We start from the raw sequence: 17,542 nt of genomic DNA, 5'->3' as shown, positions 1-17,542 counted from the left end.
AATCGGTAACCTCATCCGAGGCCTTGCGGGCGGGGCCTCGGGCGAGTCGAAGAATCGGTACCTCGTCCGAGGCCTTGCGGGCGGGGCCTCGGGCGAGTCGGAGAATCAGTACCTCGTCTGAGCCCTTACGTGCAGGGCCTCGAGCGAGACAGAGAATCGGTACCCCATCCGAGGCCTTACGTGCGGGGCCTCGAGCGAGACGGAGAATCGGTACCCCGTCCGAGACCTTATGGTTTCATTTTGGGCCGAGCCCGCTTCGGGTGGGCCCGGATTTTGTTCGAGGTGGGCCGGGCGGCCCAGCTGAGCCTCGGATAAGGTGGGGGTTTGCCGGTGGTTGTCTCTTGGCTTTGATTTTGACAGGGTCTAAGCGATTTTTTCGGTCTTTGCTTAGGGGACCCCTTTTTATGGTACTCGACAGTAGCCCCTGAGCCTCAGGGAGAGCGTGAGCGCTCTACCCGAGGTTTTGACGAGACTTGGCTCGCGGCAGCTCCTGGCGGGATGGTGTTTCGTACTCGAGGCCTCGGTGGGTGCGCGCGAGCGCACCCGCCGGGTGTAGCCCCCGAGGCCCTGGAGGAGTGGATTTATTCCTCCAGGGGCTTTTCACGTGTTTGAGCGAGGGGTTTTATTGCGTTTGCCGAGCCCATGAGTGCGAGTTCGGGTCGCTGGGTCTCAGCTTGGTTGTAGGAAGAGCCCCCGAGCCTCTGCGCGGAGCAAAGGGCGATCAGGAGTTTCCATGTCTTTTTTGTGCGCCCATCACACATCCTTTTTGTTCGGAAGGAGGGGTAGATTATGCCAGGCTACCCTCGGTGGGCGCAAGCAGTGACACCTCCGGTGAGCTGTTATCGGGTAAGTCCGAGTGGAGGCCCGTGCCCCATTCGATAGGGGTCGGCTGGTGGTCCAGAGACGCACTCCAAAAGTAACAGAGGGCTTCTCTAATGGGTTCCAGGGCCGTTTGATTGGCCCCGGGGGCTCGATGCCTCCCTTCGGTGGGATCCCATTCAGAGACCTCCCTGCTGGTCTCGGACACGACTTAGGGCATCTCGAGCGATCGCTTGCTCGGGCCTCGGCCATGTATGGGCTCGCCCATAGTCATTCCTGACTCTGTTGTCCTAGGGCGGCTGTCGAGACCCTCGGGGGGCCCAGCCTTCGAACCCCTGGACCATAACGGGCTCGATGCCCTTTTATCGCGTTTTGCCGAGCCCCTGAGTGCGAGCTCAGGTTGCTGGTCTTCGACCGGGTTGCAGGAGGAGCTCCCGAGCCTCTGCACGGAGCGAGAGGGCGATCAGGGGTTTCCCCGTCTTTTTTGTGCGACCCTCGTGCATCCTTTTCGTTCGGAAGGAGGGGTTGTTTGCCGAGCCCTCGAGTGCGAGTTTGGGTCGCTGGGTCTTGGCTTGGTTGCAGGAAGAGCCCCCGAGCCTCCGCACGGAGCGAGAGGGCGATCAAGAGTTTCCCTGTCTTTTTTGTGCGACCCTCGCGCATCCTTTTTGTTCGGAAGGAGGGGTTTTTGCCGAGCCCTCGAGTGCGAGTTTGGGTCGTTGGGTCTCGGCTTGGTTGCAGGAAGAGCCCCCGAGCCTCTGCATGGAGCGAGAGGGCGATCAGGAGTTTCCCTGTCTTTTTTGTGCGACCCTCGCGCATCCTTTTCGTTTGGAAGGAGGGGTTGTTTGCCGAGCCCTCGAGTGCGAGTTTGGGTCGCTGGGTCTCGGCTTGGTTGTAGGAAGAGCCCCCGAGCCTCTGCACGGAGCGAGAGGACGATCAGGAGTTTCCCTGTCTTTTTTGTGCGACCCTCGCGCATCCTTTTCGTTCGGAAGGAGGGGTTGTTTGCCGAGCCCTCGAGTGCGAGTTTGGGTCGCTGGGTCTCGGCTTGGTTGCAGGAAGAGCCCCCGAGCCTCTGCACGGAGCGAGAGGGCGATCAGGAGTTTCCCTGTCTTTTTGTGCGACCCTCGCGCATCCTTTTCGTTCGGAAGGAGGGGTGGAGTATGCTAGGCTACCCTCGGTGGGCGCGAGCAGTGACACCTCCGGTGAGCTGTTATCGGGTAAGTCCAAGTGGAGGCCCGTGCCCCATTCGATAAGGGTCGGCTGGTGGTCCAGAGATGCACTCCAAAAGTACCAGAGGGCTTCTCTAGTGGGTCTCAGGGCCGTTCGATGGGCCCCGGGGGCTCGGTGCCTCCCTGCAGTGGGATCCCATTCAGAGACCCTCGGGCCTCGACCATGTATGGGCTCACCCATAGTTGTCCCTGACTCTGTTGTCCTGGGCGGCTGTCGAGACCCTCGGGGGCCCAGCCTTCGAACCCCTGGACCGTAGCGGGCTCGGTGCCCAGTTCCTTAGTCTGAAAGGAATCGGGTGGGGGATATTCCCCTCCCATCGGCTGACAACGGCGGGCGTGCCTTTTGAGGCGGGTTTCTCGGGGAGACGGAACGACGCCTGCCGTCGCTGCGGTCGGATGCGATGTGATGTCAGCGGATGGGACGTTACTGTACGTGCGCGATTAATAAGGAAAAGGTGGGCGCGTGGGCGGTTTAATCGGATCTGGATTAACTGTGCCAGATCTGAGGGAAACTTCCCCGATTTCGTCGCCCGTCCGTTGCCCCCTTCCCGCATAAATACGTAACGAGCCTAGCCCCTCTCCTCCTTACCTTGCCTTCATTTGCCTTTGCTGCCCTCGAGCCGTTGCTAGGAACAGACAAGCAGATTCTACGTCGGGTGAGAGAGACAGTGGAGGGGCGGCTGAGGAGCAGTGGTCTGACCCCGTTCGCGATGCGCCCGTCGTGGGGGTAGCTCTCTCTGGTAAGTCACGCGCCGCTGCGGCCCTCGAGGCCTCCTCGCTCCTCGCACTTTCCTGTTCCCTTATTTGTGTTCGCCGTTCCTGCAGGAGATGAGGGATGTGCGAGCCTCCCCACCGCCCGTTCCCGAGGACGCAGAGTGGCGGGCGGTGAACCGGGCGCACGCCGAGGCGCAGAAGAAGCGGAAGGACGCCGAGGAGGCAAGGCGCAAGAGGAAGAACCTTGAGCACGAAGAGCTGGAGAAACATCGCCGGAAGCAGAGGCACGAGGGTCTTCCGGTGGAGCCGTCCCCGTCACCGTCGTTGTCGGATTCCTCGAGCGATGACGACGAGAGCGAGGCGGGGCGGGGTATCCTGGACCATCTCCCTGACATCAGGGGGACGGCGTTCGGGGCGTCGGCGAGCAGCCCAACGTCTCCGGGAGGAGGAGAGGACGCCTCGGGGCCGAGGCCGACGCGCCCGAGGCACGGGCGCTAGGGAAGCGCGCCGTCAGCCCGGTGGGCTCGACGGCGGAGGTGGAGTAGGCGGCGGCGGGGGCGACGCAACCACCTTCGTAGAGGGTCGAGGGGGCGCCGGAGTTCGGCGAGGGCCGGCCGGCACCGGCGGACACGGAGGCCGTGCCTTCGCCGCCGCCGCCGCCGTTGCGGAGGACGAGGGACGCAGTGCAAAAGCGGTTGTGTCCCTTTTCGAGGTAAGTGTTTTGTCAATGGAGTTGCAGCATTTCCCAGTCGTCCCTTGGTCGTATGCTGACCTTGTTGGTGCTTTGCCTTCAGCCGGAAGTGTCAGGCAGAAGTGCTCGCCCTGGCGCTACGTAAGGCGCTCAAGGTGAGCACCAGCTCCACCGCCCAATGGGTGGTGGAGGCGCAAGCCACCATACAACGTGGCGCGGCGTCGGTGAGGGCCGACCCGAAGGAGCCGGTCACCCAGGGAGAGGCTACCGAGGCGGCCACGGAGCAAGCGGAGGAGGAGCCTACGCCCCACGAGGTCGAGGCCCGCGAGTTAGATGGGGCTGAGGCGCCCTCTGTCGCTGAGGCTACCGAGGGCGCGGCCGAGGCCTCCCGGACCTCCGAGGCCGAGGCGACGGAGGCCGAGCGTCCAGGACCACCGAGGCCGAGGTGGCGGAGGCCGGAGCCCCCGGGACCACCGAGGCTGAGGTGGCAGAGGCCAGCGTGGGCGCGGCGAAGCCGGCGGCCCAGGAAGCAGAGACGGAGGCGGGGCAAGCTTCAATACTGCCCCCGGTCCAAGGCCCGCCGCCGTCGCAGGAGAGCGCCCGGGAAGTGGAGGTCCATTCGATCTCCTCCGACGATACTTCCTGGGGGAAGGAGGTGGCGGATGTCGAGGCGGCTAGCACCGTGGAGCAGCCAGCTCCGACGTCTGGCGAAGGAAGTTCGGCCCTCGTGCGGGTACAACCCGAGCCCCGTGGGTGGGATCACCCGCGTGTCTTGTGGCGGAGCCGGGACGACCCTGAGGGGGAGCCTCTGTTCGCCCTCGAGGACGCGGCTGAGGGGAGTCGCTGGGGCTCCTTTGAGCAATTCCGCCAGCTGGCGGAGCGGTCGCTACGGACAGCGCTGCCCGTCATGGCTGACGATCTGCCCGGCGTTGCCTAGGTACGCGTCTTCTTTTCTCGTGCGATGTCGTCTTTTTCTGAGTTTTCTCGTAGTGCATGACCCCTGTTCTGCCTATCCAGGAGCTCGAGGCCCGGTCCCTCGGGAAGTCGATGTTCCTCCGGCGGGAGAGGTATGTCTGGGACCAGCTCCAGCGGCAGAAGGACTTTCTCGCCCATGCCAATGAGCTTCTGTCAGCGTGGAGAGCGGAGGTGGAGGACCTCCGCCTTCGCTGTGCTGATATGAAGGCCGAGGTGGCCACGGCTCGGGAGCAGGCCGCCCCTTTGGCGGCGCGGATCAAGGAGCTGGAGGAGGAGCTGACCCGGGAGGCCGGTGAGCAGAACACCTTTAGGTCCCAGGCTGAAGAAGTGACGGCCTCTGCCAAGGCCATCGCTGGGCAGCTGGGGGCGGAGCAGGGTGCGCACCTGCTGACGAAAGGTGCCCTGGCGGAGGCCCTCAAGGTGGCCGAGGGTGAGCCCTGTTCCCCTTGTTTTATTTGTTTTTCTTGCGTTTGACCCCTAACTCCCCGATGTGATGCAGAGCTGGAGTAGGAGGCTTCCAGGGCGGTCGAGGCCGCTCGGGCCGAGGTACAAGGCTGGAAAGAGAAAGCCGAGGGTGAGTCCCGTAGGCCTTCGTCCCTGTTTGGCTTATTTCCTTTGGTGCTTGATCCCATTCCGCTTGTCTTGCGCAGGGTTGGAGAAGGAGGTCTCCCGAGCAACTGAGGCCTCCGTTGAAGTGCAGGCGGTGCTTGAGGCCGAGATCGGGGAGCACAACGCGCTGCAGAGCGCCGCCCGTACCGCCTGCGAGGCCCTGGAGGTTGAGGGGGTCGAGTCGGGCAGCTCCCTTGGGAGCCGCTTGATCGCGTTGAGCGGCCAAGTGCGCGAGCGACTCCAGATGGCGCTGCACACGGGCGTCAAGCGCGCCCTAGCCGTCGTCTCCTCGCACTACGCCGGCATCGACCTCGAGGCTGTCAGCGACGGCTACGTCTTGGCTGAGGATGACGAGGAGGCCGATGAGGAGGTCACGAAGCTGATGGAGGCGGCTGAGGGCCCCGGCACGGCGCTGGCCAAGCTGTTCGAAGAGGAGGTGGTTCCTCCCACGCCGTTCGCCGACGCTGGCGACCCTTAGTTTTGACCTGGGCCAAAGGGGTCATGTAAACAGATTAGAATTATTATTGTACCGTAACGCTTGTGGCCGTCGAGGCCTTTTAAAGTACTCGTGTGTATACGCTTTTTAATCGTTTTTTATTGTATTTCCGAGCCTCTGCCCTCTGTCTCGTCTCTGAACATATTTCTTGCAAAAAACTTCCTCGGAACCTAAGCTGCCCCTCGGGAAAAAGGTGGTAAGGGAGTGCCGTAGCCCGGAGGCGTAGGCCGTCTCGCGGCTCAGCCGGCCTTTTGGCCCTGAGACAGACTTTCGGTCCTTAGGTTTTTTACAATCGATTTGTCAGAGCACGCTAGAGAGTTTGGCATAGAAAATTTTTCGAAAAACGATTAAAAAATGGTGCCTGGGACTTACGGGGGTCCCCCCCTTCTAGCCCCCGAGGGAGGCTCGGTTCTGCTGAGGCAGAGCTGAGTCTTGTTTGAGCCCCGTGGTGGGCACCTCTGCAGAGGCAGAGCCGAGTCTCCCTTATGGTGTTATCGTAACGCTGAGCCCCACGATGGGCTCGGGGGGGTTCTCGAAAAATTAGAACAACTAAAGAACGCTTCTTTATTGTATTTCGAGAAACAATGTATACAATGCTTGAAAATTTAAGGGTTGAAGCGACGTAGCTGTTCTATGTTCCAAGCGTTGGTGAGGATTTCGCCCTTCTCGTTGGCTAGCTTGTAGGTCCCGGGCTTTAGCACTTGGGCGACGATGTACGGCCCTTCCCATGGCGGGGTCAGCTTGTGGCGGCCCTTGTTGCTTTGCCTCAGTCTCAGCACCGCCCTTGTTGCTTTGCCTCAGTCTCAGCACCAGGTCGCCCACCTTCAGGTCTCGGCTTCGAATGCGCCGGGCTTGATAGCGTCGTAGGGCTTGCTGGTACTTGGCCGAATGTAGTAGCGTAACATCTCGGGCTTCCTCCAGTTGGTCGAGGGCGTCTTCGCGGGCAGAGCGGTTGCTTTGCTTGTTGTAGGCCTGTAGCCTCGGGGAACCGTACTCCAAGTCAGTGGGGAGGATGGCTTCGGCTCCATAGACCAGGAAGAACGGTGTGAACCCTGTGGCTCGGCTCGGGGTGTTCCTCAGGCTCCAGATGACCGACGGGAATCCGGCAAGCCATTTCTTGTCAAATTTCTTCAACCGGTTGTATATTCTCGGGTTGAGGCCCTGTAGGATCATGCCGTTGGCACGCTCTACTTGGCCGTTTGTCCTAGGGTGTCCTACGGCCGACCAGGCCACACGGATGTGGTGGTTGTCGCAGAACGTCAGGAACTTGTGGTTGGTGAATTGCGTCCCGTTGTCAGTGATGATGGTGTTTGGAACCCTGAACCTGTGGATGATTTCAGTGAAGAACAGCACCGCTTGCTCGGATTTGATTCGATTGATCGGACGAGCCTCGATCCACTTGGAGAACTTATCGATTGCTACTAGCAGATGGGTGTAGCCCCTGGGGGCCTTTTGCAGAGGCCCAACCATGTCGAGCCCCCACACGGCGATGGCCATGTAATGGGGATGGTTTGGAGGGCTTGGGCCGGGAGATGCCTCTGCCGCGCGTAGTACTGGCATCCCTCGTAGGAGCGTACGAGCTTGGTGGCGTCAGCAACTGCTGTTGGCCAGTAGAAACCTTGGCGGAAGGCGTTTCCGATGAGCGTCCGAGGCGCTGCATGGTGCTCGCAGGCCCCCGCGTGCAAGTCCCAAAGTAGGGCTTCACCTGCCTCGGTGGTGATGCATCGTTGGAGGACGCCGGATGGGCTTCGCCTGTACAACTCGCCGTTGCTGAGGACGTAAGTTTTGGTTCATCGCGCAAGCCGTCGGGCTTTGGTCCTGTCTGCAGGGAGCTCTCCTCGAACGAGGCAATCAAGGAACGGGACCCGCCAGTCCGTGCCCTGGTTTGCCTCGGGAGGCTCCGCGTTGACTTCCATGACCTCGGGCTCGGCCGAAGGGGTCTTGGTGACAGAGGGGGCCTCGGGCCCTGCGGTGGGCTCGACCGGTGAGCCCTCTTCCGCCGCCGAGGCGTAGTCGATGGAAGGCCTGTGGAGGTCTCTGGCGAAGACGTTCGGTGGGACCGGGGCCCGTGCCGACGCCATCTTTGCCAGTTCGTCCGTGGCCTCGTTAAATTTTCGCGCGATGTGGTTAAGTTCGAGACCGTCGAACTTGTCTTCAAGGCGACGTACCAGCTTGCAGTACGCCTCCATTTTGGGGTCATGACAGTTCAACTCCTTCATCACTTGATCGACGACGAGCTGCGAATCGCCCCGTTCGTCGAGACGCCGTACTCCAAGTTCGATGGCGATCTGCAAGCCGTTGACGAGGGTTTCGTACTCGGCTGCGTTGTTGGAGGCGGCGAAGTAGAGCCGAATCATGTAGCGCATGTGCACTCCGAGGGGTGAGATAAAGAGCAGACCCGCGCCTGCCCCGGTCTTCATCAGGGACCCGTCGAAGTACATGGTCCAGCATTTCGCCTGTACTTGAGCAGGTGGGAGTTGGGTGTCGGTCCACTTAGCCACAAAATCGGCCAAGACCTGGGACTTAATTGCTTTCCGAGGCGCAAAAGACAGGGCTTCCCCATGAGTTCGGCGGCCCACTTGGCTATCCTACCCGAGGCCTCCCGGTTATGGATTATCTCTCCCAGGGGGAAAGACGACACCACGGTCACCAGGTGGGACTTGAAGTAGTGACGCAGCTTGCGTTGAGCCAAGACTATGGCGTAGATCAGTTTCTGGATATGGGGGTAGCGTGTCTTGGTCTCGGAGAGCACTTCGCTGTTGAAGTAAACAGGTCGTTGGATAGGTAGAGCATGCCCCTCTTCCTGCCTCTCGACCACCACGGCCGCGCTGACCACCTGGGTCATTGCGGCGATGTAGAGTAAGAGGGCCTCGCCCTTGGCCGGTGGTACCAGGACGGGAGGATTGGTGAGCAATGCCTTGAGCTTGGCGAGGGCTTCTTCGGCCTCGGGGGTCCGTGAAAAGCGTTTAGATTTTCTCAAGAGGCGGTACAGGGGCAAGCCTTTTTCGCCAAGGCGCGAGATGAAGCGGCTCAGGGCCGCGAGGTATCCCATGACCCTCTGCACTCCCTTGAGGTCTCGGATTGGTCCCATGTTGGTCACGGCCGAGACCTTCTCTAGGTTGGCCTCGATGCCGCGTTCCGAGACTGAATCCCAAGAGCATGCCTCGGGGGACCCCGAAGACACACTTCTCGGGGTTGAGCTTGATGCCCTTCTCTCTGAGGCATTTGAAGGCTATTTCCAAGTCGCCGGCGAGATCACTGGCCTTCCTGGATTTGACCACAATGTCATCCACGTAGGCCTCGACGGTTCGCCCGATGTGCTCGCCAAAAACCTGGGTCATGCACCGCTGGTATGTGGCCCCTGCGTTTCTGAGGCCGAACGGCATAGTCAGATAGCAGTACATGCCGAATGGTGTGATAAAAGAAGTCGTGAGTTGGTCGGACTCTTTCATCTTGATTTGATGGTAACCGGAATACGCATCAAGGAAGGATAGGGTTTTGCATCCCGCAGTGGAGTCAATGTGTCGGTGTTTCGGACCGGCAGACCCTCAACCAACTAGTAAATTTGTACTGCGTGTTTCCAATTCCGGATGGTGATGCAAAGAGACACAAGGTTTATACTGGTTCGGGTAATGAGTACCCTACGTCCAGTTTGAGAGATCGATATTGTATTTCTTGCCCCGAAATGCTCATAGTAGGGGGTTTACAAGCAGGGCGAGAGAGGAAGCTAGTCCCAGGTCTCTACGTGGAGCGGCGTGGATTGGTTGAGATGTTGATATCAGGTAGCGGGGAAGCTCGAGCGTTCGTCTGTGCGTTTATGCGTGAGTTCGTTGCGTGGCCATAGGCCTAATCGTAAGTGTCTGATCCTAGAAACGGCCCGGGTCCCTCCCTTTTATAGTTGAAGGGGGGACATGGGTGATACATTCGCTAGCTACATGGCGTCATGCAGACGAAGGCGGCATGTCCGAGCCCTGTAGCCTGTTATTGTGGCGGCGTGGGCGACGGAGTGGTCTCGTCCTTGAAGTACTGGGGCGACGCGCCGGTCACATCCGATCCTGTGCGTCGTGGGAGCTCCAGTGTTATCTCGAAGCGGGCGTGGCGGTCGGCGTGCTGGTCACTGTGTGTTGACTGCGCGAGAAGCCGAGGCTCAGTTGGTGCCGAGGCCGAGCCATCGTGGGAGGCTCGACAGACGTGAATCCCGAGGTTGCCGAGACCCTGAAGTAGATTGCCGAGGCTTGGAGGGAGTTGTTGGTCTCATACGCTGATTCCGAGGCTATGGTAACCCGGACTTGACTCCCCATGCCGCGTTGTCTCTGGGGCGGGGGTTAGGTAGCACAGTGTAGTGCAGGCGCTGATCGTGGGCACAGCACCAGAGCACACTGGCCGGTAATCCCAGCCGCGCCCTGTCCTGGTCGGTATGGCGTTGATGTGACTTCTTTTCTCGTCGGCCACTCTGCAGTGTCGAGCCGTCGTCCGGCTGAGATTGCGGGAGTGGTTGGCGCATTAATGGGTCGTAACGCTCTGTCGGGGAACCCGGTCGAGGCAGAAGCGACGGGTTATTGCCGAGCCGGCCTCGAGCGATATGGAGAATCGCTGTCTCGTTCGAGGCTTTACGCGCGGGGCCTCGGGCGAGACGGAGAATTGGTTCCTCGTCGAGGCCTCCCGTGCGAGGCCTCGCGCGAGGCGGAGATTTGGCAGGCCGTCGAGGCCTTCCGTGCGAGGCCTCGTGCGAGGCGGAGAGCCGGTTGGCTCGGACAATGCCGGTGGTCTACCGATGGTTTACCTTTTGGCTTTGTCTTTGGTAGGGCTTAAGTGATTCTTTCGGTAAACGTTCGGGGTACCCCGTTTCATGGTACCCGACACAATAATTTGGTCGATTCGAGGTAATGGGAAAGGGACTTTTGGACATGCTTTATTCAAACCGGTGTAGTCTACACACATTCTCCACTTCCCAATTTTCTTTTTAACTAATACAGGATTAGCTAACCACTACAGATGGAACACTTTCTTGATGAATCCAGCCGACAAAAGCTTCTGCACCTCCTCGCCGATGGCCCTGCGCTTTTCCTCGTCGAATCGGCACAGGCGCTGCTTCACCGGTCTGGAGCCGGCCCGGATGTCTAAGGCGTGCTCGGCGACCTACCTCGGTATGCCCGGCATGTCCGAGGGACTCCACGCGAATACATCGGCATTCGCGCGGAGAAAGTCGACGAGCACGGCTTCCTATTTGATGTCGAGGGTGGCGCTGATCCTCAGCGCCGGTCGTCGAGGCAGGTGGGGTCGACCGAGACGAGCTTAACGGCCTCTGCGGGCCCGAAAGTCCCGGCACGACGCTTGGAGTCAGGCGCCTCGTGACCAAGTCGGTCGAGGTTGACGATGAGGGTCTCGGTCTCCACGAGAGCCTCGGCGTACTCGATGCATTCGACGTCGTAGTCGTATGCATGCTCGTACGTGGACTCGATAGTGATGATGCCGTTGGGGCTCGTCATCTTGAGCTTGAGGTAGGTGTAGTTAGGGACCACCATGAACTTGGCGTAGCACGGCCGCCCCAGGATGGCGTGGTAGGTTCCCTTGAACCCAACCACCTCGAAGGTGAGGACCTCCTTGCGGTAGTTGGAGGTAGTGCCGAAGCAAACGGGCAAGTCGATGCGCCCGAGGGGTCGCGTGCGTTTCCCCGGCACGATGCCGTGGAAAGGCGCGGCATCACCCCGGAGCTACGACTGGTCGAGCTCTAGGAGCTCCAGGGTGTTGGCGTAGAGGATGTTGAGGCCGCTGCCTTTGTCCATCAACACCTTGGTGAGCCGGGTGTTGCCGATGATGGGGTCGACGACGAGTGGGTATTGTCCGGGGTTCGGGACATAATCGGGGTGGTCATCCCAATCAAAGGTGATCGCCTCCTGAGACCAGTCGAGGTACCGGGGAGCGGCCACCTTCACCGAGAAGACCTCCCGGCGCTCCCTCTTTCGCTGGCGCGCCGTGAGGCACGCTGAAGGCCCGCCAAAGATCATGAAGACGCTGTGCACCTCGGGGAACCCGTCGTTCTTGTCGTTGTCCCTATCACCGGCGTCCCTCATCTTGGCATCGTCGCTGGGGAGCCCAAGCTTGGCGTAGTAACGCTAGAGTATGGTGCAGTCTTCGAGGGTGTGCTTCACCGGGCCCTGGTGGTGAGGGCAGGGTTTCTTAAGCATGTCGTCGAAGAGCCCGGGGCCTCTGGGGCCTCAGGGATTCTTGCGATCTATGGCCGCGACTAGACCGGCCTCGAGGACCTCCTGCTTCCCCTGGCGACCCTTTTTCTTTTTCTTGGGGAGGTGGGGAGCCGAGGCCCCGGGGGCCTCGTCCCTCCACTTCCCCTTGGCGTCGTTGTCAGGGAAGATGGCCCCGACAGCCTCTTCGCCCGAGGCGAAGTTGGTGGCGATGTCGAGGAGCGCGACAGCCGAGGTCGGCACGTTCCGGCCTAACTCTCGGACCAGGTCTCGGCAGGTGGTGCCAGAGGGGAAAGCCTGGACAATTTCTGAGTCGCCGACGCTGGGCAACTCGGTGCATTACTTGGAGAAGCGTCGGATGAAGTCTCGAAGAGACTCGTCCGGCCCCTGGCGACAACTCTTGAGGTCCCAGGAGTTCCCGGGGCGTACGTATGTGCTCTGGAAATTCCCGACGAAGACCTTTACCAAGTCGCGCCAGTTGTGGATCTGCGAGGGAGGGAGGTGTTCGAGCCAGGCTCGCGTCGAGTCTAACAGGAACAACAGGAGGTTGCGGATGATGAGCAGGTCACCGTCCGCGCTGCCTAGCTGACAAGCCAGGCGGTAATCGGCCAGCCACAGTTCGGGGTTGGTTTTGCCGCTGTACTTTGTGAGGTTGGCCGGTTGCCGAAACCAGGCCGGGAAGTGAGCGCTGCGGATGGCCCTGTTAAAGACTCGAGGGCCAGGTGGCCCAGGAGAAGGTCTGTGGTCCTCCTCGCTATCGTAGCGACCGCCTCGGTGCGGGTGGTAGCCTCGGGCGGGCCCCTCGTTGTTGTGGCGCCGTCGCCTGCTGACCACATCGTGGTCGCCTTGCGCCTCGCGCCGGTCGCCGAGGCGGTCGTGCACCAAGGGAGCCCTGTTGGCCGTCGGTGCCCGAGCGGGCTTGGGACGAACCGAGGCCTCCCTATCCTGCCGAGGCGGTGCCGTGGGAAGTTCCGAGGCGCCTCCGCGCCGTCGAGAGGCGGAACTCTCGGCCTGCTGCACCGCGGCAGTCTCAAGGAGGTCTCGGAGCTCGCCGTGGGCCCGTCGCCCCTCCGTGGTAGAGGGCTCGGGCATCCTCCGGAGTAGCATCGCCGCTGCCGCGACGTTCTGGCTAGCACGATTGAAGATAGGGGGTTGCTCGCCCCCTTCGTCGTTGTTGATACGCTGGTTGACGTCGCGAGCTCTCCGCCGGGCTGCTCCGCCATCACCGCGACCCCGCTGCTCTCGCTCGAGAGTGTCTCGGAGCTGCTGCAGAAGGAATCGATCTTGTTCGACCTTGGCCTGAAGCTCACGGAGCTGCTCTAAGTCAAGGCGTCGAAGCTCCTCGTTGGCGGGGTTCTCGTTCCGCGTCGCCAGGGGCTCGACGCGTGGAGGTGTGGCGTCGCCTGCCCCTTCACGGTGCGGGGAGCGGTTGCCTGCCCCTTCGTCCTCATTGCTCACTCTCGGCATCCCGAGCCCGATGTGGAAGCACTCGCGAGTGGGGTTGTAAGTGCCTTCGTCATCGGAGTCGGAGTAGCCAAAGCAGTAGTCGCTCGCGGTCATGAAGTGGCGCATGGCTTCAGGGTCGCGAAGCCCGGAGAAGTCCGCTCCGGCCCACGCCTCGTCCTTCTCCGAGGAGTCGGCGCGGGTGTGGGTCGAGGTAGTGGCATCGAGGTCGAGGGCGAAGCGTTGGTGGTGTCCTGAGGGCTCCGTGTGAGCGGAAGCGTAGGCGGAAGCGTAGGCGGCGGCGGCATTAGTCAACCCGAAGGGGTATGGGGATGGTGCCATCGCCAGGCTTTGCTCCGCCGGAGTCCACCCCTCAGGAGGTGGCGGGGCAAAGCTTGATGACGGGGCGTCGCTGCGCGCCACCGGCGTCTTTCTTTTGCCCAGGCTTAAGCTGGACAGGTCCGCAACTAGGGACTATGTACCAACAGCCGGGCATGGGGTACCGGCGGGGCGCAGTGCGTTGTCCTAAGCTTGCGTGGTGTCGGGGCGGTCCTGCCCGCGGCGTGCCTGGCGAGCGCGACGAGAGCGGCGGCCCGGGCGCCGTCTGCACCTGGGCTGCTGGTGCGTGGTGTCGTCTTCGGTCGGTGGGGCTCTGGGTGTGAGGAGTATCATATCGTACTCACATTCTAGAGACATGAACTCTAGGCTTCCGAACCAGATCACTGTGCCGAGACGCAGTGGTCGTACAGGGTCTGCCATCCGGAACTTGTTGGGATGACGAAGCTGACACGCCGTAGAACCCCTACCTGGCGCGTCAACTGTCGGTGTTTTGGACTGGCGGGCCCTCAACCAACTAGTGAAAATGTACTGCGTGCCCCTAATCTAGGATGGTGGTGCAAAGAGACACAAGGTTTATACTGGTTCAGGCAATAGATGCCCTACGTCCAGTCTGAAAGATCGATCTTGTATTCGTTGCACCGAGGTGCTTGTAGTAGGGGGTTATAAGCAGGGCGAGAGAGGGAGCTATTCCCAGGTCTCTGCACGGAGCGGTGTGAATTGCTTGAGATGTTGATCTCAGGCAGCGGGGAAGCGTGCGTACTACATAGTGTTGCGCGTTGCTTGCGCGCGCGTGTGTGTTTGAATCTCCGTCTGTCTGTGCGTGCGTCTATGCGTGAGTTCGTGAACCCGTGAGCTCGTTCGTCCTCTCAGCGTCCCTAGAAACGGTCCCGGTCACTCCCTTTTATAGTTGAAGGGGGGGGGGGGACAGGGGCGATACATGTGTTCGCTACGCGGCGCTTTGTAAGCGGAGGCGGTGTGTCCGAGCCCTGTAGCTTGTCACTGTGGCGGCATGGTCGCCGGAGTGGTCTTGTCCTTGATGCACAGGAGCGACGCGCCGGTCATGCCCGATCCTGTGCGACGTGGGAGCCACAGTGATAGCTTGACGCAGGGCATGGCGGACGACATGCCGGTTGCTGTATGTCGACAGCGTAAAGAGCCGAGGCTCAGTCGGTGCAGAGGCCGAACCATCGTGGGGGGCTTCGGTGGGCGCGAATCCCGAGGCTGTCAAGACCTTGAAGCGGATTGCCGAGGCTCGGAGGGAGCAGTTGGTCCTGTACACTGATTCCGAGGCTACAGGTACCCGGACTTGACTCCCCATGCCGCGCTATCCTCGGAGCAGGGGTTAGGTAGCATAGTGTAGTACGGGCGTCAGTCGTGGGCATAGTGCCGAGCACAACGGCCGGTAACCCTTGCCCCTTCCTGTCCCGGACGTGTTGATGCGACTCCCATCTCGTCGGTCACTCCGCTGTGTCGAGCCGTAGTCCGGCTGACGTCGCGGGAGTGGTTGGTCGCGTTAGTTGGACGTGACGTTCTGTCAGGGAAATCGGTCGAGGCGGAGGCGACGGGGTTGTCGCCGAGCCGGCCTCGAGCGAGGCGGAGAATCGGTAACCTCATCCGCTGCCGCCGCATGCTCTGGCTGCTGCCAGCTCCGCCGCTGCCAGCCTCGACACCCTTGCCGCCGCCGCAGCGGTCTCTGCCGCCGCTCGCTCGCGTTCCTCTGCCGCGGCAAGTTCGGCCTCCTGCCAACGCCGCGTGCTCGAGGCGACCGAGCGCTGAGACTGCCCTGCGGACATGACGTGCTACCGGGGGGCTGCTGCGTGGGGAGAGGGCTACTTCATACGAGCTGCTGCTCGTTTACGCGGGGGAGGAGTGAGCAGGAGCGGCCGGAGCTGCTGCTCGCAGCTGAGGCTGTTGTGTGGCTGGGAGAGGAGATGAGCAGGAGATGCTCAGGCTATAGGATAATACGGCTCTGATACCACTTGTTAGTCGCTGAATTCTCACTCTTGGAAGTAGCAGAATTCTTACTCTCATCGAGAGAGCATGACATTAGGAGTTGGGACAATTTTCTGGTTTATTTCTCAATCCCACACCAACCCGAAGGGTTGGGGATACATATTTATGGGCTGCTAGCCAACCAAGCATATGCCAAGATGCTAGTCTAAGATGTCCTAGATGCTAAGATGCTGTCCTCTGTCCTCTAGTCTAAGATGCTGTCCTATGCTGTCCTAAAAACACAAGGACCACAACAGCCCCACGACTACAACAGTCAGACTTATCCATCAGGGCTGTCATGGCGCCTGGCGGCGCCCCGGCACCGGGCGTCCTCTACGGGGGGTGGACGGCCCCCTGTTCCACGGTGGTAGCCTGATGCCGACACTCTCCGCCGCGTTGCCCTCGCTGGATAGCACGGGCGCGGTGCCCTCGGCCAGCGCACGCTCGCCTTCGACCGTACCTGGCTCGCCTCCTATCATCTCCGGGGGGCGGCCCAGACTTGGTACTACGCCCTCGAGCAGGACGAGGGCATGCCACCGTGGGAGCGCTTCAAGGAGCTGTGTCGTCTGCGCTTCAGCCCTTTGATCCGTGGGAGTCGGCTGGCTGAGCTGGGTCGGCTGCCGTTTGTTTCCACTGTGTAGGAGTTCGCCGATCACTTCCAGGCGGTTGCATGTCACGCCTGGGACGTCTCCACGCGTCAGCGGGCCGAGCTCTTTGTTGGTGGCCTTCCGGATCATATCCGGGTGGACGTGGAGATGCACGACCGCCCGGACCTCCAGACGGCCATGTACTACGCCCGGGCGTTCGAGCGTCGTGCGGCTGCCATGCAGCCGGCGCCGGCTCCGCGTCAGGGTCAGCCTCCTCCAGCGTGCGCACCCGAGGCGGCCCAGGCGAGGCAGGTCCCCGCTGCGGCCAATGCGGCCCACACGGCGCCCCCGTTTCGCTGCCTTACACCGGCGGAGCAGCTAGAACGTCGTCGCCAAGGACTATGCTACAACTGCGATGAGCCCTATATCCCTGGACGTGTGTGTCAGCGGCTCTTCTACCTGGAGTCCGGGGACTACATTGAGGAGGACGCCGCGCCCGCCGAATACGGGGACACGGCCATACCACCAGAGGACTCTTGACGAGTTCCGCAAGCACTTCCCCGACTTCCAACTCGAGGACGAGTTGTTTGCGCAGGCGGGGAGAGATGTTATAACCGGCATCCCCTATGCCAGGCACAGGCCCAATAATGGCTAGGGGGCCGGTCTGTTAAGGGGCTTAGAGGCCCAATTTATCGCTTATTTGATATTTTCTTAAGGATAGATATAGTTTCTTAATTATAGCATCTATAGGGAAGGATAAATGCTTGTAATCGGGGATGATTGAAATTAAGCAGAAAGCAACAATTCAGTTGCTGGCTTCCCTTGGGAGCCAGCCGTCCCTGCCCTCTCCCTCGCGTGAACAGTACCCACATTACTGTAGCGCGGCGTGAACTCTAGGGCTGCAGCAGTAGCCGCCACGGCCCCTCGCCGACGTTGAGAGTACAGACCACGTCCTCCCCTCTTCCACCCCTATAACCTGTGCAGCAACACCGGTAGGGCATCAAGTCCTATCAGTTTCATTGCATAGAGTATATATACATCTAGGAGTAGTAGTTGAACAACTACAAGGTACACTAGTACCATGCCTGAGATCAGCCTCAACTACTCTACATGGCTTACATCAGCCTTGACTTAGTGGCCTATTGCCATACTAGCAGCAGTAGAGAGTGGAGAAGAAAAGATAGCAAGGAATTGACATATTGCCAACTTCCTGCAGCAAAATCAAAGAGCCCGGCAATAGATTATCTTACAAATTAGACTCCCTAGAAAATGTGGGGTTATATAGACTTTTTCATGCAAAGTGCAGATGCGCCACACACAAACTAGGAAGACAATGTAGGAATGACATTACTGCAGCAACGTTTCCAGCCCTTTTGCCCCTGCAGAGCACCAGTGGTCAGCTTCATCCAGACCGCCCCTAATAAATGCATGCAGGCTTGATGACATTC

The 17,542-nt window shown here is 60.6% G+C and overlaps 1 protein-coding gene across 1 annotated transcript; it reads left to right on the top strand.

Annotated features, from left to right (window-relative positions):
• Window positions 1–4,377: 4,377 nt before the first annotated feature.
• On the top strand, window positions 4,378–5,514 carry LOC136521814 (uncharacterized). The gene is made up of 3 exons (XM_066515580.1): window positions 4,378–4,855; window positions 4,925–4,999; window positions 5,076–5,514. The coding sequence occupies exons 1-2, from the start codon at window positions 4,444–4,446 to the stop codon at window positions 4,933–4,935; spliced, it is 423 nt and encodes a 140-aa protein (XP_066371677.1). The 5' UTR covers window positions 4,378–4,443; the 3' UTR covers window positions 4,936–4,999; window positions 5,076–5,514.
• Window positions 5,515–17,542: the final 12,028 nt, after the last annotated feature.

The sequence above is a fragment of the Miscanthus floridulus genome, chromosome 18 (assembly GCF_019320115.1).
Source record: "Miscanthus floridulus cultivar M001 chromosome 18, ASM1932011v1, whole genome shotgun sequence".
Classification (NCBI taxonomy): Eukaryota; Viridiplantae; Streptophyta; class Magnoliopsida; order Poales; family Poaceae; genus Miscanthus; species Miscanthus floridulus.
The sequence above is the reverse complement of the archived record's forward strand: the minus strand, read 5'-3'. Positions and strand labels throughout refer to the sequence as shown.